This window comes from Vairimorpha ceranae (genome assembly GCF_000988165.1).
Source record: "Vairimorpha ceranae strain PA08 1199 chromosome Unknown NODE_1, whole genome shotgun sequence".
NCBI lineage: Eukaryota > Fungi > Microsporidia > Nosematidae > Vairimorpha > Vairimorpha ceranae.
The window spans coordinates 118394-139410 of record NW_020169296.1 but is presented as its reverse complement, the minus strand read 5'-3'; the positions used below and the strand labels follow the sequence as shown (position 1 = coordinate 139410).

Below are 21017 nucleotides of genomic sequence, written 5' to 3'. Positions count from 1 at the left end.
AATGAAAAACACGAATAATATCTTTGTAAAATATAATGGGAAAGAAGATACACAGATATCATATTGTAAAAATAAAATATTATGTATTGACGAATATGGATTTATTACTGATAAATTTGTAAATTCTAGTGTATCAGAACATTCTCTTAAAAATCAATGGTATGAGAAAATTGAACAATATGAAGATAATTACAAAAAATACTTGAAAAGTATAAAAATTTTAAGATTGGTTCGTCTCGGAATACCATTAACCTTGAAAAATACAATATGGAAGATTTTTGTACATAAAGATTTTTTATATAACTACAAAACACTTAAATCACAGGAAAACGAATACGCGCACCAAATACACGTAGACATTCAACGCACATTTAGAACGCACTATCTGTTTACTAAAAAGTATGGTCGGGGACAATCAGAATTATTTAATATTTTAACTGCATTTGCTAATTTTATGCCATCAATTGGCTACTGTCAGGGGATGTCTAATATTGCAGGTATAATTTTAATGTACTTTCCTGAAGAAGAAGCATTCGAACTGCTAGTCAACATTGTACAAAAAAATAAATTAGAAACACTTTTTGATAAATCACTAAGTAAATGTAATAAAATCCAATTATTACAAATAGAACTATTTAAATTAATAATACCTGATGTTTTAACACATTTAGATGATAATGGTGTAGATTTAAGTATTTATGCTATTGGCTGGTACCTAACTCTTTTCACTAGATTTAATATAAAATATGTTTTAAGGTTCTGGGATTTATTTTTATATTTAGATTTTTCAATATTTTTATTTATTGCTGCTTCCATTCTAAAGTTCTTTAGTAATTTTATTTTTAAATTAAAAGATGAACAGCTAGTTGAGTTTATGGGTAAAATAGATACATTTGAGATGGATATAGATGAAATTATTTTTAATAGCGTTAAATATGCAAAAAAGTTTAATTATCTAAATTATAAAAAAAAATTAAATTAATTTTTTAGTGATTTGATCTTTACTTTTTTAATTTAAAAATCAATATTATATTTTGTTGGTTTATAATTGTTTTTTTATCAAACTAATACATTTTTTATTTCATGCTTTAATTGATCAATTTTCAATATTTTGTGTAATCTTTAATTTTATGATTATTTGTACAGAGTCAACCTTGCAAGAATTTATTAATTATGCAGTTGAAAATTTACAAATCTTAAATTAATTTAAAAGATTTCAATTCAATTAATTAGCAATATTAAGTTATTGAAAGCTTAATAGTAAGAAATAAATAAAAGTTAAAGAGGAATTTTAAATTAAAAAGATAAAATGTCAACTATCTATTAAAGGCAGAAATACATTATTTAATTCATTAACAAATATATTTACATAACTGTTATTAATTAAAAAACCGAAACATTAAATTTTAAGTTATTGCTTTATTTTCTTTAAGTCGTTAATTAATTTTTTATTGCATAAATTGTATTATCCACTTAAGCTTAGACTTGTAAAATGACTCAGAAATATTTTTAACAATTTTATATTTCAAAATAGTGTTTATATAAATTTAAATTGTTTTTAAATATTTTTAAGGTTTTACAGATTATCGGGTGCTTTGTTTGTTTGTTTATATTCTTGTATATTTCTTACTAGTTTTCATTTATGTCATATATCTTTAAAAGACAAACAATTATCCCCTTATGTTAGGATCTTCAGCTAATGAAAGTAAAATTATTAAAGGCCCATGGACCAAAGAAGAAGATCAAAAGCTATTGAATTTAATAAATAAGTATTCACCAAAGAACTGGTCGTTTATTTCTAAAAAAATGGAGACAAGGTTAGGTAAACAATGCCGTGAACGGTGGCACAACCATTTAAATCCGAAAATATGTAAAAAGCCATTTTCTGATGAAGAAGATTTAAAGATTGTTGAATTACACAAAAAATATGGAAATCGATGGTCCGAGATTGCTAAACATTTACCTGGTCGAACAGACAATGCTATTAAAAATTATTGGAATAGCACGATACAAAGAAGAGTGCAAAAAGATAAAAGAAATAGTATGTTTAGTACAATTGAACAGTACAATAAAAGTTTTTACAAAATTAAAGAAATGAACAATTACATTAATCAAGTACCATTAATCAATAATCCTAGAAGTCACAGTGTTACATTTTTACCTAGGAGATATAATGAGTTTACTGATAACTCAGAGATGGATGAACTAGACGAAATAGCAAGTAAAGCATTACTTAAAATTCAATCTATTTTTAATTAAATGTCCATTATAAAATGTATTTTTTTTTAATTTAAAATGTTAGGGAATTATTTAAACATGAAATAATAACATCTTTATTTTAAAAAGTAATATATCATTTTATCTGAAAAAAATAAGTAGAAAAAATTTATTTAAAGTTATTAATTAATTTTCTATAGAATAAATTTGTTAATGTACAAACTTGAAAAATATCTGATATTTTTTTTTGGATTTGTTTGACTTTTTTTAATTTAAATAAAAATTTTTATGTTATTTGTGTACATAAATATATAGTTCTTAAATTAAAATATTATTTAATTAAGAAATAATGTAAGAAATCTGCTCATTGATTTTATGTACATCAATGTCTTCTGTAAATCCCATTATACTCTCTACGTACATCTCTATAATGTTATCATCTCCATTACTTTCCTGCTTTACATCTTCAATTTCTTTAAAAAGTCTAAAAATAAATTGTTCAAATTTCGTGGCCTCATTCCAGTACAACGAATCTAGTGGATAATTATTTTTTACATTCTTAAAAAATGTAAGTAAAAAATTCTTAATGTTTGGAAGTGTTTTAATTTTAAGTTTATTAATATCGTAAATACTAGGAGACACAGAATTAGAAAATAAATTAAAAGTGTCTTCATTTTTTATTATTTCTAGAATATGATTAATCATAGGGGGTCTAAAAAATATTGCTGTAAAAATACATAAAGTGTACAAAGATTTTCTTTAAGAAATTATAAACATTTTAAAAAGAAAAGGTAAATGTGCATAACAAAGTTCAATATACTTTTTATTCTTGTAAATCTAAATTACAATTTAGATTTCAAAAAGAAATAATTTTTTTATTGTGTACATTAACACACAATCATGTATTGTTTATGCATAATATTTTTTACCCTTTAATGGAATCACAGACTGATTACACAAATTATATTATTTACAATCCAGAAGGTAAAATAAAACAATTAGAGTATATTAATAATACTGTACAATTAGGATCTACTGTAGTAGCTTTAAAAAATAGTAAAGTGGGCGTATTTGTTACACATAATGAAAAAAGGTCTAAATTTGCTAAACAACAAAAGAAAATATTTCAAATTGATGATAAGTCCTTATTTTCATTCAGTGGAATTACAAATGATGGTACTAAAATAGTTAAATATCTTAAGAATAATACTGTGTATGAGAATATTAGAAAAGGTAGAAATATACATCCTATACATGTATTTGATGATTTGTGTCTTGATGCTTGTTTTAGGACATTGGTTAATGGTAAAAGACTTTACGGTGTACAGGGATTATTACTTACTGACTATGATGGAATAAGTCTTGTTTTATTTGATCCTAAAGGATCTGCAAAGGAAGTTTGTGGAATGAGTATAGGAAATAGGTCTCAGTCTTGTAGAACGATTTTGGAAGATACTTGTGAAACATTTGAAGAATTGAATGTAGAACAATTAGTAGATTTAGGAATAAAATCTATAAAAAATGCCTTTCCAGAACCTGGTGCATTAAATAGTGATAATGTTGATATTTGGGTACTAGAGACGTCTTGTGGTATCAGGCACATAAATTCTGAGAATTATTTTTAATAATAAAGTTTTTATATCCTTACTACTTTTATTGTATGTTGATGATACAATAAAAGTTTATATATGAATATTTATTTTTTAACCCTTCTTTTTAAGAATATTGAATTAATTTTTTTATATTTTAAGTGCTATATTTTATACCTTAGTAATTTATGCTGTTGGAACGCAAGACACATGTTAAATATCAATGTTTTGCTCGGCTTAAGATATTTGACAGGTTCAAATATATATTTACATTATAAATAAACCATATTTTTGATAAGCAACTTTTTAGGAGACAACATATAACACATTTTTTTAACCAAGTGTTATGCTTAAAACTAATTAATCTTTGTTTAAAGTTTAAATAGAGTCAATTAATTTTACACGCATGTATTGTTGCATTGGCACTTCAAAATTAATTCAATAAAATTAGTATAAATAATTATTATTATAAATTTTTGTACAGGTAAAAATTTGTTTACATCCTGTTTCAAAAAGGCAAAAAAGAACAACGTAAGCTAGTATTTTGATAGATTCAAACATCAAAAAAATCATAGTAAAACATATCAATACCTAAATTCAAACACCAAGTATTATTTCTAAGTTTGTTACTAAAACTGTTACCTTCAGTTTATCGTCATATTTTGATCTATTTCGTGTTACACTGATCATTTTTTATTTTTAGATTTTGCTACCCCAAATGGGTAACCTCTTTATGCACTATGAAAATTCTAATGATTTTAATAACATAAGAATTATTCAGAAAACACTTGTGTACATCATTTGTATTCCGCAAAAGTATGCTGATGAGACTATTTTGTCTAGAAAAGAATTTTTTGGGCAGTTTGGTCTTATAAAAAAGATTGTAATAAATAAGAGAGCTAGTATTGTAGAATCTACCGCTAGTGCTTATATAACCTTTAATACTGAAGAAGAGGCTAAGCTGTGTATTCAAGAAGTGGATGAAAGTTTATTGGAAGGCAAGGTATTAAAATGCACATACGGGACTACAAAATACTGTTCGTTTTTTTTAAAAAGCGTTCCGTGTCAAAATAACGAATGCATGTACTTGCACGATTTCAGGCCACAGAAGGATCTTCTTAGTAAAGAGGAAATGGGAAGCACCAAGCATAAATTACACGGCTTTGAAGTAAAAAATAAGAATAAAGAAAGAATTGGTAAGAAGTATAATTTAGATATGTTTAATGATCTATTTAAATTTAAATCAAGTAAAACTTACAAAGCTCCTGAGAAAATACTTTTTGAACCGATTGATTTGTAAAAAATAAATTATTTTTGTAAATTAGTTTACCCCATGTATCTCATTTCTACTAAGTTCGGTATGATACCTAATATATGTACTGGAATAGATAATATAATATCTTTAAATAGAGATAGAATATTGTACATTGATGATTTTGTATTTGAAGATTCTATATTTTATAAAAAAGAAATTAGTTTAAGAGATTTTTGTAATATTCCTAATCATATTAAAATTTATTTAATGTTTAAAACCAATAAAAATTTTAAAAATGGTAAGTTAAGAATAATTAACAGTAAAAGAGGAGATAAAAAAATTGGTAAGGAAGAATATGAAAAGATATTAAAAATATTAGATCCCGATTTCTACCAGGATTTTGATGTTCAAAATACTGTTATTAGTAAAAATGGAGAAAAGATAATTGTTAAAGACATAAAAAATATAAAAGATCTTGATACAAGAGATACAAGCCTGATTAGTACAAATTTTATAAATGAGATGACTGATAATGGATTAATGTTAAAAATACAAAATGACCAGCTTGATGTTGCAGAAGAAGTTTATGACTGTGAATGCTGTGGGAATTTGTCTAAAGGATATCTTTTACATTTAAAGAAAATGAAAGAAATTAATTTTTTTTATTACTTAACGATACACAATTATAACACTCTCTATAAATTTTTAGAAGGTAAATAAACTTAATTTATTTATTTTTCATAGCCTCCAATATAATTTTTTTAAGACTTTTTTTTATTAGTGGTGACTGCTCAACTTCTTCATAAGTGTAAAAATGTCGACGACGTTTGTTCATCTCGTCATATTTATCTGGAAATTTTGTTACATTCATTTTCCAATAAACAACATTTTTTAAGACATAAACATTTGTAGTATCTAATATTCCTATTAGGCCTGCCTCTTCAAGTGTTTCCCTTAAAGCAGCATCTTGTGCACTCTCTCCGTTTTTAATGTGCCCTTTGGGGAGAACTATATTGTTTTTATTTTTTAAAGAGTCAACTAAAATTACCTTATCATCTATAAATGGGATAGTGCCTGCTCTTTTTGCCATTACTACAAATATAATTGCTAATAAGATCATGTTTATAGATCAAATATAAAGTTTTTTATTTGTAAATGTTTTAGTATTGATTTTTGACACAACAAAATATTAATTTCTGTTTGTAACAAATCTTTTTAATTCTGTTCGTAACAAATTTTTATAATTTCTGTTCATAACAAAAATGTAAACATAAATAAGCAAAGAAAGTAATATTCATTTTGCTCTAAAAATTAATATTTTTTTACCCCTAAATGAGTTTACCATTGTCTACAATAGATCAATTTATAAATTTTGGCCTTTCAATAATGATAATGCAGGTATCTAAAAAACCCATATTTTTAGAACCAAGAGTTCTTTTCACTCTTAGAGTTATTTATGTCGTTAGTGCTCTTTTCCAGGTTATGTTCTATTTCATTATTAAAAAGAGAATTAAAAGTGTGAACGATCAAAGAGTTTTGAAAATTAAAAAGGAAGTTGGCTTATTCCAAGAAACCCCCGATGTAGAAGAAGAAATTGAAATTGCTTATTCTGAATACGATCTTAAAGAACTTAACAAGTCAAGTAAATCTGCCCTTTTGCAAGGTTTAATTGTATGTCTTTTACATTTTAAATGGAACATTATTCAACCTCTTATCATTTCTGGCACAGTAGTATTCAGAAGTTTTCTTTTTAATCCTTTGTATCAAAGGTACATTTTAGGAAGAGAAATATTAAGACCCTTAGATCTTAATACATTGTTTGGTAAAGTAGAGACACCAGAAGTTGTTGCTGATAAAAAACGTAAAAAAGAAGAATAAATTTTTTATGATTTTTATATTTATTTAATTTATGTTTTTATATTTTACTAGTTTGCAATTTTATAACTTATTTTTTTTACCCTTAAATGGATGAAATCTTTACTGTTAAAACTACTGACTTCGTAAATGTTCTTAAAAAAAGTTTACAAACCAACAGTGAAATAGTTTTACCAAAAGATTTTGATATTTTAAAAACAGGCACTGGCAAAGAAAATTGTCCCGTTTATGATGATTGGTATTATGCACGCATGGCTGCTATTATTAATCTTATTGCAAAAAAAGGAATATTGACAGTTGAAGAAGCATGCGTATATTTTGGAAACTATAAAAATAGAGGACGTAGACCAAATAAGTTTGTTAAAGCCGATGACTTTTTTATGAGAAGCATTTTTGATAATTTACAAAAGATTGGATATATTGATCTTAATAATAAAACAGGTATGCTTACTTCTAATGCTAAGGAAGTTATATTTGATGTTATTCATTCTTTGAGAGAATAAATTAATTTTAACTTAATATTTAGCCGTTTATAAAAAATTATACAGCATAACTTACTTTCTTAACCTTTCTTATTTTTTTATTTTTATTCACTAACCCATGAAAAATTTTTATCTTCAATATTTAAAAACTTTAAGTAAAGATAAACTAATATATTTGATTTACAATCCATATCGTAAGCAAAAAGCTATTAATCATGTATCATATAGAACCATTGCTTTGTTAATTAGTTATCACGGCGAAAAATACAGGGGCTTGGCGGAATGTAAAGATGGGGATTCAATTGGAAATCGCATTAAAAATGCACTACTTTTGTCTACACTTGCCGATCATATTGTTTATGCAGGAAGAACAGACAAGGGAGTGTCTGCTATTGGAATGGTAGCTTCTGTAAAAATTAAATCTTTACTCAGAGAAAATACAAGCAGATATTTTTTGAATGATGACGATAAACACGAATTTAACTATCAAGCTATTTTAAATAATTATTTACCTGAAGATATAAGAGTTATAGGCTGGGCACCAGTTGAAGATGGATTTAGTGCTAGATTTACTTGCATAAAACGTAAATATCGATATTATTTTACCAATCCATTTGTAAAAATTAAAAACCAGATTCGATTAAAATATGACATCAACAAAATGGAAGAAATGTGTCAAAAAATATTAACACTTAAAAATTTTTATAATTTGTCAAAACATTCAGACAAAAGCGCCCGATATAATCGGACTGTAGATATTTGTCAGATAATTAAAGAAGGGGATTTGTACTATTTAGACATACAAGCAAAATCTTTTTTGCATAATATGGTAAGAAAAATATTTTGGGTTCTTGAAATGGCAGGAAAAGACGAAAATTTTGACTGGGAAAAAATTGGAACATCTGATCCGCAAAATTTAGTATTTTATGAAGCCGTATTTCCAGTGAATTTATGCTTTTTAAAATCTAATAATAATATTGATGCAATAACAAAAGATTACAATACATGTTTAGCTAAACAAAAAATTGTAAAACTAATTTTTGAATCTCAGCTTAAATAATATTTTTATGATAGAAATAAATTTGTACCCCATTAATTTATGCAAAATGATATTATAGAGCAGGAAAATACCATTATTCGTATTAAAATTCAACAAGTCAGAAACAAGAAAGTAACAAAAATAGGTAATCTTCCTTATACAACAATTGATGAATTAACGAAATTTCTTCAACTTCTTAAGAAAAAGCTGGCCTGTGGGGGATCTATTAATGAAGATCATAGTCTTTTACTACAAGGAGATAAATCCCACACAGATCTTGTTAAAATATTAAAGGAACATTTTGAAAATTTTAAAATTGACTTAAATGGAAAAATTATCTAAATAAATTTCCTTTTTATCCCTTTTTAGAGTGCGTTTTTTTATTTTTAACCCCTATTTATGTCTGTCGTTCCAATTTATTTGTTTTATCTGTTGAAATCATTTACGCCGTTTTCACCATTTCTAGTACCTTTTTTAATAGATGTAAAAAAATTTAAAAACAAAGAGATTTATAACACACTCAATGCATATTTTTTTATAAGTTCACTATTCGTTTCTTTATTTGTTTTTTTAATTGTTAGATTTTTTGGAAATAGTTTGTCATTATTTATAGATACTTTTATAGAAATTATTGCCTGTTTTTTGTTGTATATTATGGATGAACGTAATTTTATCATTGGTAAATTGGTTTCAACATTGCACGGTTCTTCTACCGCCTTAAATTCTGTATTAAAATCAGTTATAGTTAGCAATGTAGGAAGCGACAAAAATGAAAGGAAGCTAGTGATGAATAACATTACAATTGTAAAATGTGTTTCTTCAGTTTTTTCCGCATGGATTGGACAAGATATAGTAATAAGAACTGGAAAACACGATTTAAATCAAATCATTTCTTGTATAACATTAATTTCATCATTATTAATGACTTTTTGTATTAACCAAAATAAGACACAACAAACAAATAAGCTGTCAATTTATAAAGAAATTTTAGATAATTGTGCTTTGTTTTTTGATTTTGAAATTTTAAGTCACTGTTTTTTAAGTATTACAGCTAACATTTTAGTTATTTGTTTGGCCTTTTTTAGTGCTAATGTCTTTATAGAACGGAGAAAATGTGGCAGAAATAGGTTTATCAAGTATATCTTCTGCATAATGGCACCCTTGAGATATATTTCCTACATTATTATAAAAATTTGTAGCCTTTTTGTAAAACAAATTAAAGAAAATCAAGAAAATGAAATCGGAGATAAAAAAGAAATTGTCATTCATGGTTATATTGATGGAATTTCTAAAATATCCTCAGCAATAATATGCTATTATATGGGTAAAATAAAGATAGAGGATAATTTTAGGTATCCTTTATCTTTAGGAATAACTATTTTGACTATTGCTAGTCTTTTCTGTTTGTATATTGTTAATTCCTTAAGTTTGTCATATTTATTTTTTACAATTTCATTTTCTTTATCTACTAGTGTAAAAATAATACTTTATGCATCTTTTAATTCTCACAAATACAAAAATTTCATTTTCAGTTTAAATATGTTTATATCCTCTCTTATTCATGTTTTATTATCATATATATCAATTTATAGGAAATCAAATGTTAGAGCAAGGTTTAAATATTATTTTTTTGTCTCTGTATCATTATCATGTTTATCATTAGTATTTTTTCAATTTAAATAAAGTATAATTTATTTTAACATCGTTTTTATGCAGTTATATTTTTTATTTATATGATTTTTGCATAATTTGTTTGTAGTATATTTACATATAAATCTCCTTATTTTGACTCCTTTATAACTTAACTTTTTTCGACTAGCCCTTATTAATGAAATCGAAGAATATATTTGCAATAATTTTTATTGTAACATTTCCTAGTATTTGTATATTTATATACCTTTTTTTATTATCATCAATCTTAGAAAGCTTTTCTAGTAATTTACATGGCTTTAAACATCCAAGAAATGAAGAATATATAAACTATTCTTTAATTAAAAACAATGGAATAATTGAAGTTTTCGATAAATACAAAAAGATAACTGAGTTTAATTATAATGTGTTGGCAAGTAATGATGTTTATTCAGTAAGATCATTAATAAAAGATAAATTTAATTTTATTCCGGGGTTTAATATCAAAGTAAAAGATCAGATAATAGTAATTTATACATCGAATTTGATTGGAGATGAAGTTTATAAATTAGAGCCCGGGGAAATAAGATGTTTTGATGATTTACTTAATGCTAAAATTTTAAAATATAATAATCCTGTAGGTTCAGCACTTGAAAAGGTTTTTATTTATTTACTCTGTATGGGGTATTTTGATAGTAAATTTTTAATTCTATATAAATATTCAGTATTGATTTATTCGACTGACGGTAGATGTGTATTGTTTAATGTAGATTTAAATAACTTATTACCAAGTAGAACGGGAAAAAATACTTTTGTTGCAGCTTTAGCTACCACATCAAAAACACTATTTTTTTCTTATTATAAACAAATGTGGAGATATGAAAATATATCACTAGGAATGTTTGTTAACTCATTTGAAGATTTTTTAAATTATCGGAAAAATAGAAAAATAGAATCTTTGGTAGAAGCTGATAGATACTATGAGATCAAAAATTTAATCCCTCAAACAGAGTTAGATTATGTTTTTGATATAGCTAGAAAAAATTTATTACTAAAATTATAAACATGTTTAAATTTAAAAAATGAATGCTTTCTAAGCGCTTTAATATTTTTACGGGTTCTTAATACTAAAGTAAACAATTGTATTACAAAGCTTAGCGTTGTTTAAATTGTTTTTAAATATAATAATTAAAACATAAATACTTTTAATAATTACATTTAGATGTAATTAAGGCATTAATGTTTAATACTGTATATTTACTTGAAAATTTAGTATTTGTAAATTAATATATTGTAATATCTACTTAAATGTCCGGCTTGTCATAAAATCTGATATTTAATAAAAATTATAGAAATTTACTATCGTAAATTTTTACATTTTTCAATTCAAGCAAAAGTAAAAATTATTTTATTGAACCGTACTAATCTCTAAATATCTTACTTAGCATTATTTTTAATTTTTAAAGATTTACATTATATTTTCGATAATAAAAGCACTACTTTATAATTTTTTAGAGTTTAATATAACATATAAACAATAATTTTGAAAGCACATTAATAATCATAAGCTATTTATTAGGTTTAATTTCTTTAAAAATGTATAATATCTGTAAATTTTAAATTTTTAAATACTATTTTGTGTATTTTTTACTGTCTTTACGACTCATAGTTGCCTTATTACGAGAACCTTTTCCACCTTCCCAAAATGCAGTACTCTTCTTTAAATCCATTCCACAAGTACAATCACTTTTAACTGACTGCTCTTTAGAACAAAACCCACATATCATTTTATTAGCTACTTGTACAGGATGAGTGTTTTCTAAGTCATGGCAAATATCACATGGATAAACAGATTGACAACAGGAGAACCTAAACCATCTATAAGATTTTTTGTAATGTTTACATGTGCCATTATACGGTAGTGATGTGCCAACCTTAAATGTCATATTTTTTTTTTCTAAAAAAGTCGTTTTTTTTATACAAAATGTCAAAAAAGTATTACATTTCCAGCAACTCATTTGAAATTTAGTATTAAGCCCAATTTTATTACTTTGATAGTTTGAAAAACAATTTGCACAGTTAAATTGAAAATTTGAAGGATTTAAATGACAAAATGTGCAATTTTCGAAAAAAAGACTGCCTAACTTTTCAGCATCTAGTGTTGGAATAAAATTACATTTCAATAAAGTCCCACATTTACATGTTTTAAGATCTTTTATTTCACATGATTCTTTACATTTCTTACAGTTTACTTGTAAATAAATTTTTTTAGCACTAAAAAAGTATATATTTTTTTTCGACAATTCATATTGTAAAATGTTTATATTTACGTTTTGCGTAGGATACACATAATTATCAGGTAAAGATGTAATCTTGTCTTCTAAAACGCATTTATCGAAAGTTAAAGAATGAGATTCTAATTTTACCTCTGGCTCCTTTCCGCTTAAAAAAGTTTCAAGGTTTTCTTCAATGTAAACGATAAATTGATTGATATCACCCTTGAAATATTTTAACATTCTGGATTTAATATCTTCAGGAAGATCATCACATATGATAGTTACTTTATTGGTTGTTGTATTATATTCTATTATTATATCTGATATGTCATATATGCAGTTATCTGATATATTAACATAGATAAGATAACTGTTAGCTTTTTTAAGTGTTCTATTGTTTTTAAAAAAGTAAGACATTTTTGCGAAGGGTAAGTTAAACTGATCTATAAAAATTGTAAAAAAAATATACCAATAATCATTTATTAAATATCAAAAAAAATATTTATTCTCTTCTTTCTGAGTTCTGTCTTTTGCGGAATTCGGCTTATTAACTCTTGGTCTAAAATTGGAAGAGTCTCTTCTAAAAGTAATATCAAGATTCTTTAAAAAAATATTCATTCCACTATGCAAATCCATCGGTTTATGAGCAGTGCTATGAACACTAGGGCTTCCCTCAAAAACAACAACTTTATCAGCCAAATATGTACCTACAATTAAATCATGTTCAACCACAAAGGCTGTTCGCTTCTTCCCATAAATAAACCTTTTTATAACTTTTGAAATCGCTATTCTCTGATCTGAATCTAGATACGCAGAAGGTTCATCTAATAAATAAAGGTTAGCATCTTTTCCTAAACATATTATTATTGCAATTCTTTGTAATTCTCCACCACTCAAGTTTTCTACAAGTTGGTCGTATAAATGATGAATATCTAAAGGTTTAATAACTTCATTAACAAAATTAGCGTCTAAAAAGGAAGAACGAATTTTTGACATAAAAAGATCTCTAACTGTTCCTTTGTATTTCGGTATGATTTTTTGCGGTTTAAGACTATATGACAACAAACCGAACTCTTCCCCGTTATCATCTTTAATTAACCCCGAAATCAAACCTACTAAAGTAGTTTTGCCCATTCCATTTTCACCAAGAAATACAACAATTTCAGAATCTGAAAAGTTACCGCCTTCAACTTTAAGCGTAAAATTTGGATATGTTTTTATCAAATTGGGATAATGATACTGGTCTCTGGTAGATATAATACTATCAAGTGTTTCCGAAATATTAAACTTTAACTCTGAATTTCTAAATTTCATGTTTTCTGTAGGCAAAAATCCATCAAGAAATATATTTATTGCTGATTTAATAACGTATGGTGCGCTTATTACACCGTATGCCCCAGATTGTCCGTATAGAACACATCCAAAATCACACATCAAATCTAAAATGGCTAAATCGTGTTCGACAACTACAACATATTTATTTTCTTCACACAAATTTCTTATTTCCTTAGCAGCTGCTAGTCGCTGCTTAACATCCAAAAAACTAGTGGGTTCATCAAAAATATAAACATTTCCTTCTTGTAAACATGTGTATGCAATACAAAATCTTTGAAGTTCACCACCACTTAATTGCTCTAATTCTCTTGTTAATACATTTTTAAGTGCCATTTTATCTACGTAATAGTCAAATTTATTTTTTTCATCAACTTTTTTTAATATATCATTAACAGTAAACAACATTTTTCCGGAGGCGATTTCTGACTTATAGCGTCCTTTTAAAAATTTAGGCATTTTATCTATATACTGTATCTTAGAAATAGCTTTAATAGACCCTTCTAAAATTTTAGTAAAAAATCCATGAAGTTCAGATCCTTTATAATTATTTAGAATTGCTGCCCAGTCGGGCGTAACGTCGAACTTTCCTAAGTTTGGTTTAAGATTGCCCGATAATATTTTAAGTGCAGTACTTTTTCCTATACCATTAGTGCCTACTAGCCCTAAAACCTTACCATATTTAGGGATTGGTAATCTGTGAAGTTTAAAACCATTTGCCGAATATCTATGTGAAATGTCTTTATCTAGATTTGTAGGTAAATTTACAATTGTAATCGCCTTAAAAGGACATTTCTTTTGACACGCAGAACATCCTATACACAGAATTTCTGAGATATGTGATTTAGTATCAATTGTAATACACTCCTTTCCTGTTTTATTAACAGGACACGCCTTTTTACATTCTGACATACATTCCTTCGGTTTACATAGTTCATAATTAACAATTGCCAGTCTCGTTATTTTATTAGATTCATTCTTGGCCATTTTAGGGTAACAAACATATTTATTTTTAATTGTAATTAACAATACTATCAAATTTACTGTACTTAATTATTGTTTAAACGTTCTTTAAAGATTACTGATTATTGTTTACAAATAAAGAAAAAGGAATTTAATAATTTTTTTTCTGCTAAGGGCATGAATCGAAAAGAAAGATTGAAAATATTTAATTCTCCAGAAAGAAATAGAAATTCTAAAAATATTTATCAGAAATTTCCAGATGTCTCTGAAAATTCTACTATAAATAACGATATTGGTGATGATTATAATGCCGAGTGTGTTGATGATTCACTCTTTACACCTCCTGATAATTTATTGAGAAAAATTTTTGACAACACAAAACGTATTTTCTCTTACTTGAAATATGTAATACCTTATGGTATAGTTTTTTATTTTACTCTGTATTATTTTATTTTTGATAAACGTTCAACTAATTTAGATACAGAGTTATCAGATCTGGCCAAGGAGGTAGATTCTTTAAAAAAGAAAAATTCAGAGATGACAATATCAGCAGTAGAAACACCATTTAATCTTTGTAGAATTGAACACTGTACCACTTTACAAGTAAACAAAGATGATTTATATAAATATGGATTTATAGGATTTAGAAAATCTATCGATCCCTACATAATATTTGGTGAAAATGCTGCACCCGGCGACTGTACTGCCTTCCTTCCAAAGAAAATAACATTTACTGTAAAATTTTCTAAGAATGTTAAGCTAAATAACTTTCATATTTTTCATCCAGAGACCGAAAACAAACAAAGTGCTATCAAAGATTTTTTATTAAGTGGATTTTACAATGAAGAAGAATTTGAAATTGGAGGATTCACTTACGACATCAACAAAAACAATTATCAATCTTTTTTGTTTCCAGAGATTATCACTGACAGATTGAAAATAACAATTTTAAATAATAATGGATGCAAAAAGTACACAACTGTGTATAAAATTTATGCATTTGGTGTTTTTAATTAAAAAAATTATTTTAAAAAAGATTGCCAAAGAGTAGTCTGAATTTTGTTACAATGGACCTACATTGCCTTTCGTGTTTGACTATTTAAAAATGGAATAGTTAGCATTTTCCAGACTAAATGATAATCATTCTATTTCAGTCATATCAAAAGTAAATTTCTATTAAACTAACTTTCTTAGCATTAACTAAGTGCCATTTCGACCATATTCCACTCAGACCTTCCCAAGGGAAATTCCCCTAACGAAAGCTTTTGGCTACCTTGGGGTAATATTGAAAAAAAATATAAATACTGAAATAAATTAAATTTAGTATTTTATTTTCTTTTTAATGCTGTAACGAATAATTATGCGAAAAAATTATTTATTCATTTTTTTAAAAAAGGAGATAATCAGGAGTTTGTTTACTAATTATTTTTAAAAAGTTTTTAAGCATAAATAAGGGGAAACACCATGGAAAGATTAACAGCAACATCAGAAAGAATAAACGAAAACTTAGCAGAATTAGAAGAATATGCAAAGCAGTACAAATTCTTAACTGGGAAATACAGTACCAATCCACCTGATCCACAGGAAGAAAGAATGTTTCTTAAGAATATACAAGAAATTGGAAATAAATTTAAAAATTTAAGTAGATCAACAAAAGAAAAGATATTTAAGCTAGCAGATTTTTCAAAGCAAACAACAAGTTCCAATGAAAGAAAAATAATTGAAAATTTTATTAATGGTTTTTCTAAAAAGCTAATAAATGTTACAAATTTATTTAGAGATTATACATTCACGTTTAAGAAAAATGAGGAAAATAAAAAGAGATTTCTTGTACGAACAGCAAATCCTAATGTTTCTGAAGAACAAGTTACAAAACTTATTAATAGTCCTGATTCTGGTACTAAAATTGAATGTTTATTCGCGTTAAGTGATTCCGGTTCTCAATTAAAGAAGGATGAAGCAACGCGACGCCAAGAAGAAATAAAAAAAATTAATGATTTATCAGAAGAAATAGTTGAAATTACAAAAATGGTCTCTGACTTGACGTTTGAGAAAAGTATTGTTATAGATAATTATGGAGATGAGATAATAGATATTGAAGAACATGTAATTAAATCAAATGTTGAATTAGCAAAGACATTAAAATATAAAAGAAGAAGAAAAAGATTTTGGAGAGCAGTTATTATTTTCTTAATTATTGTTTTATTGATTATTACTGCATATTATGCTTTAAGAGATGATTGGTTCGGATTGAGGAATAATAAATAAATTGTTAAATGTACTATATTTACAAATTAAAAAGGAAAATGAAATATTTTTTAATTTAATAAATTCAAGGACACATTAAATTTTTAAAGATTATATAAATAAAATAATATTTATTATAAAGGAAACTTGTAAAAAAAAATATTCGCAACTTATATAAATAATTTTACATAAGATCTTTACCTAAAAACAACTAGTTTTTTTTCATAAGTAAAATATATTAAAATTGCGTTGTTAATAAAAGAAATAATAAATGCATACATAAATATTTAAATTTATACAATAATTTAATTTAAAATTTCTAAAGATTATATACATTTATATTTTTTTCTGAATAAATAGTTATTAGATAATTTAGTAAAAAATAAATTTATACTTGTTTAATTTACTGTAACGTTTTTATAATTTCAAATTTTTAATTTAAGATTTATAAATTATATTTTAGTATTATTTTTATTTTTCAAAATTTTTCTATTAATAATCCATTATAATAATTAATAAATCAACTCTACAATATGCAACTGTATTAAATCATGTGTCAATAGACATATTAGTTAATTTTGGCACCATAAAATCATTTCTTAAATAATAAGGAAATATAACTATTGATGGTTTAAAATTCAAAAAAAGCAAATAATTGTCACCAATAATTTTGCAAAATCTTTATTTTTCAATTAATGAATTTAGCAATTTAATCTCATTAGAATACTCGTCGTGATTTGGTGTTTCTAAAATCATTGGTATATCTTCAAAAATACTACTATTCATAATATATTTAAAAGCCACAATCCCAATTTTTCCTTTTCCAATTTGTTCATGTCTGTCTTTTCTAGACCCCAAGTCTTCTTTACTGTCATTTAAATGTACAGCCTTAAGAAATTTAAGTCCAATAACATCATCAAAATGCTTCATTACCGTTTGAAATTTCTCTTTCGTTCTAATATCGTACCCTGCGCCGAACATATGACATGTATCGAGGCATACACCAATTCTATTTTTAAACTTAATTTTGTCAATAATGTATTTTATATCTTCAAATTTATGACATACATATTTTCCTTGTCCAGCCATATTTTCAATTAGTATTATAACATTTGGTACTTCCGATAAAGCTTTGTTTAATTGTTCAGAAATAAAATCAAGACATTTTTGACCAATATTCGTTACATCACTACCAGGATGTAAATTATAATATATTATTCCAAGTTCGTTACATCTCTTTAAATCGTCAATAAGACATAAATAAGAATTTTCTATTTTTTCTGGATTACCTAAATTTATTAAATAGGAACCATGTGGAACAATTAACTCGGGGAACAAAATTTTCTTTTTAAAGTTTTCTACAACGACTTTTTTATAAGGTGCTGAAGAAAATCTTTTTTGGTTTTTTAAAAATATTGCACAGCATTTTGCACCAATACTTTCCATCATGTTTTGTAATTTATCTATTCCTTTGCTAATTGATAAATGCGCACCAATTAATTTTGCCATACCCCTTTCTAGTGTATTTTTAAAAATGTAGTGGAAAGTTGTTTTATGGATGATTTTTTAACAAAATCCAAAAAGTTTTTTAGCGACGTTAATCAATTAAAAAGCTATTCAGCTAGTTTTGAACATCTGGGATCACAAAAAAATAGTGGTATTTTAGATAAAAAAACTGAAAAAATGCTTAATAATCAAATGGAAGCCATTAATAATAAATTTCGAAAGCTTTCCAATGAACTAAAAGATCGTTTACAAGAAGCTACAAGCGAAATTTCTGATAGCCAAAGCAATGAGAACTTTATGTACAAAACAAAAAAAATTCATGTTCATTCGCAAACTAAAGCATTAACAAGTGCGATTAATGAATATAGAGATGCACAGTATCAATATAAAAAAGAAGAGGAAGAAAAATTTAAGCTTCAGTTTTTTATTGCGAGACCTGATGCAAATGAAGACGAAATAAGTGAGTGTATCAATGAAGACAGAGGGGAGTCTATTTTAGCATCAGCCTTTGCATTAGGAAGTAATTCAGCAAAAGGAATATTAGATGAAGCAAAAGACAGAAAAACTAATATACAGAAAATTGCCACTATGATACAAGAACTTATAGAAATGCTTAAAATTTTAAATGATGCCATATATCAACAACATGATGTTGTAGATAATATTGAACAGGATATAACAACTGCACATGAAAATACAGCAGCAGCAAATATAGACTTAGAAGCTGCACTTGATTATCAAATTCGTGCGTCTAGACTTAAAAAAATTCTTATAGGTATTGTTGTAACAATAGTTGTAATTATTGTAATATTTGTAGTTATAAAAATAGCCTTTTTTTCAGACTATTCGCCATATGGAAAGCATCAATATAATGTGATATTTTAACTCTGCCGAGCATTGCCAAGGTAAATTACATTAAATTTTTTTTCTATTTATCAACTAAATAATTATGTTAAAGATTTGAGATCTATAAATTTGTTCGTAAAAGTAAATTATGCGTTTATTTGAAGTAAAAAAAAAATTAAAAAATTGAATTTTTTTTTAAAATAAAACAATATGGATTGTGACAAAAATTTACAAAAAGATTATTTTTAATGATTCTTATATTTTTTAATTTTGACAAATTAATATTTTTCATATAAAACGATATAATTCTTGACTAACCGTTTTATAATTTGATATGATTTTTCAAAAATTCAAATAATTAAAAAGTATTAATTGAAAATAAACCTCAAGTCAAACAGGACATTTTACTACTTTTTATTAAAACAATGTTTAAAACTGTTTCATCTTTTTAATTTAATCAGGTCAGTAAAATAAAAATAAAAAAATAATGGCATCTATCTTAGAATCATTTTTGAAAATTTTTACAGATTTTACAGCTGCAATGTACACGCTATGTTTAATAATAAGTTTAGCAATTGTAGTGCTAGTGATTTATATTGTAACTAAACCAACTGAATCAGAAAAGCTAGAACAAAGATTAAGAGAAGAGAGGCTTTTAAGAGAAGAAAGAGAGAGATATGAGCAGGAACAAAAGGAGAAAAAAGAAGAAAACGAGAAATAATAAATTTAATTAATTTTTTCAAAAATACAAGCAAATATCTGCCCCGTTTTTATGCCCGCTCTTAAAGCTTCATCTGTTTCTTTTAACGTCCTTTCAAAATAAATATCCTCTGGATCTTCAATTTCTTTAAATAGTCCACTTTTTTTAATAACGTCTTTCATGTCATTAAACAATGCTATCACATCGGTAGAAATATAAAGTCTACCCCTTTCACGAAGAATATAAGCATAAATGTGCATCATTTGTTTACAAATAACTCTCCCTTTTTGTTTTCGTTTTTTGAAATGTGGATCAGGGAACAAAATAAAAATTTTTTCTATACTTAATTTATGACAAATGTTTGGTAAAAAAAGCAGAGCGTTAGTTTTCATTATTGCACAATTATCAAGACTATCTTTATTAATCCTATCTCTTACATATCTGTATACCTTATCTCTTATTTCTAGGCCCAATATGTTATTTTGATTTTCAAGCATTAAAAATTTACCATAACCGCAACCAACATCTAAGAAACTGGGTGGTTGTCCATTTTTGAAATATTCCAGCCAGTTTATAGAATCTGGTGATGTTGGTATTGTTATGTCAGTATCTTTAAAGGGATTAGAATGTGCTCGCTGTCTATAATCTCTTTTTGAAATATTTTTATTCATTTAAAGCCCTGTTTATTAACAACTTTTTGAAGTTGTTTTACTTTTAAATAACGCTTATGATAAATTTTATATTTGACAGATTTACAAGTACTTTTAAAAGTATTTAAACCTATTAAATTTATAGTGTATGCTTTGCTTTGTAAAAAAATAATGATTAGCATTTAGACTATACGCTGTTTTTAAATATAAAACTACAAGCAAAAATAATAGTTTAATAAATATTTAGTACACCAGAATCCTTTGATTTTTAATTCATAATCACTTTTGATGAAATAACTTATTGTTTAAAGAATTGTACTACATTTTTTGGCAAAATTTGTTTGTTTTCAAACAAAATAGGCACAAAACGGCCTTCGTAATTCAAAATTGTATTAAAATCATAAAAAGTAT

The 21017-nt window shown here is 25.6% G+C and overlaps 21 protein-coding genes across 21 annotated transcripts; 15 read left to right on the top strand and 6 right to left on the bottom strand.

Moving 5' to 3' along the window:
- Window position 1: 1 nt before the first annotated feature.
- On the top strand, window positions 2-982 carry AAJ76_1000139409 (gtpase-activating protein; the record flags this gene model as incomplete). The annotated part of the gene is made up of 1 exon (XM_024473586.1): window positions 2-982. One exon carries the CDS (start codon window positions 2-4, stop codon window positions 980-982), a length of 981 nt encoding a protein of 326 aa, XP_024332439.1.
- A 698-nt stretch (window positions 983-1680) lies between these two features.
- Window positions 1681-2259, top strand: AAJ76_1000137730 (myb-like transcription factor; the record flags this gene model as incomplete). Its single annotated transcript, XM_024473585.1, has 1 exon — window positions 1681-2259. The coding sequence occupies one exon, from the start codon at window positions 1681-1683 to the stop codon at window positions 2257-2259; it is 579 nt and encodes a 192-aa protein (XP_024332438.1).
- Window positions 2260-2556: 297 nt separating this feature from the next.
- AAJ76_1000136489 (hypothetical protein) lies at window positions 2557-2922 on the bottom strand (the record flags this gene model as incomplete). The annotated part of the gene is made up of 1 exon (XM_024473584.1): window positions 2557-2922. The coding sequence occupies one exon, from the start codon at window positions 2920-2922 to the stop codon at window positions 2557-2559; it is 366 nt and encodes a 121-aa protein (XP_024332437.1).
- Window positions 2923-3152: 230 nt separating this feature from the next.
- AAJ76_1000136258 (20s proteasome subunit) lies at window positions 3153-3842 on the top strand (the record flags this gene model as incomplete). Its single annotated transcript, XM_024473583.1, has 1 exon — window positions 3153-3842. One exon carries the CDS (start codon window positions 3153-3155, stop codon window positions 3840-3842), a length of 690 nt encoding a protein of 229 aa, XP_024332436.1.
- A 682-nt stretch (window positions 3843-4524) lies between these two features.
- On the top strand, window positions 4525-5106 carry AAJ76_1000134886 (transcriptional repressor; the record flags this gene model as incomplete). The annotated part of the gene is made up of 1 exon (XM_024473581.1): window positions 4525-5106. The coding sequence occupies one exon, from the start codon at window positions 4525-4527 to the stop codon at window positions 5104-5106; it is 582 nt and encodes a 193-aa protein (XP_024332435.1).
- Window positions 5107-5139: 33 nt separating this feature from the next.
- Window positions 5140-5781, top strand: AAJ76_1000134271 (hypothetical protein; the record flags this gene model as incomplete). The annotated part of the gene is made up of 1 exon (XM_024473580.1): window positions 5140-5781. The coding sequence occupies one exon, from the start codon at window positions 5140-5142 to the stop codon at window positions 5779-5781; it is 642 nt and encodes a 213-aa protein (XP_024332434.1).
- Window positions 5782-5788: 7 nt separating this feature from the next.
- On the bottom strand, window positions 5789-6151 carry AAJ76_1000133260 (nudix hydrolase; the record flags this gene model as incomplete). The annotated part of the gene is made up of 1 exon (XM_024473579.1): window positions 5789-6151. The coding sequence occupies one exon, from the start codon at window positions 6149-6151 to the stop codon at window positions 5789-5791; it is 363 nt and encodes a 120-aa protein (XP_024332433.1).
- A 242-nt stretch (window positions 6152-6393) lies between these two features.
- On the top strand, window positions 6394-6939 carry AAJ76_1000133017 (inorganic phosphate transporter; the record flags this gene model as incomplete). Its single annotated transcript, XM_024473578.1, has 1 exon — window positions 6394-6939. One exon carries the CDS (start codon window positions 6394-6396, stop codon window positions 6937-6939), a length of 546 nt encoding a protein of 181 aa, XP_024332432.1.
- Window positions 6940-7025: 86 nt separating this feature from the next.
- Window positions 7026-7439, top strand: AAJ76_1000132385 (40s ribosomal protein s19; the record flags this gene model as incomplete). Its single annotated transcript, XM_024473577.1, has 1 exon — window positions 7026-7439. One exon carries the CDS (start codon window positions 7026-7028, stop codon window positions 7437-7439), a length of 414 nt encoding a protein of 137 aa, XP_024332431.1.
- Window positions 7440-7536: 97 nt separating this feature from the next.
- Window positions 7537-8478, top strand: AAJ76_1000131874 (trna pseudouridine synthase a; the record flags this gene model as incomplete). The annotated part of the gene is made up of 1 exon (XM_024473576.1): window positions 7537-8478. The coding sequence occupies one exon, from the start codon at window positions 7537-7539 to the stop codon at window positions 8476-8478; it is 942 nt and encodes a 313-aa protein (XP_024332430.1).
- Window positions 8479-8517: 39 nt separating this feature from the next.
- AAJ76_1000130893 (hypothetical protein) lies at window positions 8518-8799 on the top strand (the record flags this gene model as incomplete). The annotated part of the gene is made up of 1 exon (XM_024473575.1): window positions 8518-8799. One exon carries the CDS (start codon window positions 8518-8520, stop codon window positions 8797-8799), a length of 282 nt encoding a protein of 93 aa, XP_024332429.1.
- A 57-nt stretch (window positions 8800-8856) lies between these two features.
- Window positions 8857-10140, top strand: AAJ76_1000130554 (folate transporter; the record flags this gene model as incomplete). The annotated part of the gene is made up of 1 exon (XM_024473574.1): window positions 8857-10140. One exon carries the CDS (start codon window positions 8857-8859, stop codon window positions 10138-10140), a length of 1284 nt encoding a protein of 427 aa, XP_024332428.1.
- A 145-nt stretch (window positions 10141-10285) lies between these two features.
- On the top strand, window positions 10286-11149 carry AAJ76_1000129125 (hypothetical protein; the record flags this gene model as incomplete). Its single annotated transcript, XM_024473573.1, has 1 exon — window positions 10286-11149. One exon carries the CDS (start codon window positions 10286-10288, stop codon window positions 11147-11149), a length of 864 nt encoding a protein of 287 aa, XP_024332427.1.
- Window positions 11150-11717: 568 nt separating this feature from the next.
- Window positions 11718-12779, bottom strand: AAJ76_1000126632 (zinc finger protein; the record flags this gene model as incomplete). Its single annotated transcript, XM_024473572.1, has 1 exon — window positions 11718-12779. One exon carries the CDS (start codon window positions 12777-12779, stop codon window positions 11718-11720), a length of 1062 nt encoding a protein of 353 aa, XP_024332426.1.
- Window positions 12780-12851: 72 nt separating this feature from the next.
- On the bottom strand, window positions 12852-14681 carry AAJ76_1000124730 (translation initiation factor rli1; the record flags this gene model as incomplete). Its single annotated transcript, XM_024473571.1, has 1 exon — window positions 12852-14681. One exon carries the CDS (start codon window positions 14679-14681, stop codon window positions 12852-12854), a length of 1830 nt encoding a protein of 609 aa, XP_024332425.1.
- Window positions 14682-14834: 153 nt separating this feature from the next.
- On the top strand, window positions 14835-15674 carry AAJ76_1000124576 (spindle pole body associated protein; the record flags this gene model as incomplete). Its single annotated transcript, XM_024473570.1, has 1 exon — window positions 14835-15674. One exon carries the CDS (start codon window positions 14835-14837, stop codon window positions 15672-15674), a length of 840 nt encoding a protein of 279 aa, XP_024332424.1.
- A 447-nt stretch (window positions 15675-16121) lies between these two features.
- Window positions 16122-16925, top strand: AAJ76_1000123289 (t-snare complex subunit syntaxin; the record flags this gene model as incomplete). Its single annotated transcript, XM_024473569.1, has 1 exon — window positions 16122-16925. One exon carries the CDS (start codon window positions 16122-16124, stop codon window positions 16923-16925), a length of 804 nt encoding a protein of 267 aa, XP_024332423.1.
- A 660-nt stretch (window positions 16926-17585) lies between these two features.
- AAJ76_1000120998 (dna lyase endonuclease 4) lies at window positions 17586-18413 on the bottom strand (the record flags this gene model as incomplete). The annotated part of the gene is made up of 1 exon (XM_024473568.1): window positions 17586-18413. One exon carries the CDS (start codon window positions 18411-18413, stop codon window positions 17586-17588), a length of 828 nt encoding a protein of 275 aa, XP_024332422.1.
- A 45-nt stretch (window positions 18414-18458) lies between these two features.
- On the top strand, window positions 18459-19295 carry AAJ76_1000120952 (t-snare complex subunit syntaxin; the record flags this gene model as incomplete). The annotated part of the gene is made up of 1 exon (XM_024473567.1): window positions 18459-19295. The coding sequence occupies one exon, from the start codon at window positions 18459-18461 to the stop codon at window positions 19293-19295; it is 837 nt and encodes a 278-aa protein (XP_024332421.1).
- A 448-nt stretch (window positions 19296-19743) lies between these two features.
- Window positions 19744-19977, top strand: AAJ76_1000119667 (hypothetical protein; the record flags this gene model as incomplete). Its single annotated transcript, XM_024473566.1, has 1 exon — window positions 19744-19977. One exon carries the CDS (start codon window positions 19744-19746, stop codon window positions 19975-19977), a length of 234 nt encoding a protein of 77 aa, XP_024332420.1.
- Window positions 19978-19982: 5 nt separating this feature from the next.
- On the bottom strand, window positions 19983-20627 carry AAJ76_1000118784 (trna (guanine-n -)-methyltransferase; the record flags this gene model as incomplete). Its single annotated transcript, XM_024473565.1, has 1 exon — window positions 19983-20627. One exon carries the CDS (start codon window positions 20625-20627, stop codon window positions 19983-19985), a length of 645 nt encoding a protein of 214 aa, XP_024332419.1.
- Window positions 20628-21017: the final 390 nt, after the last annotated feature.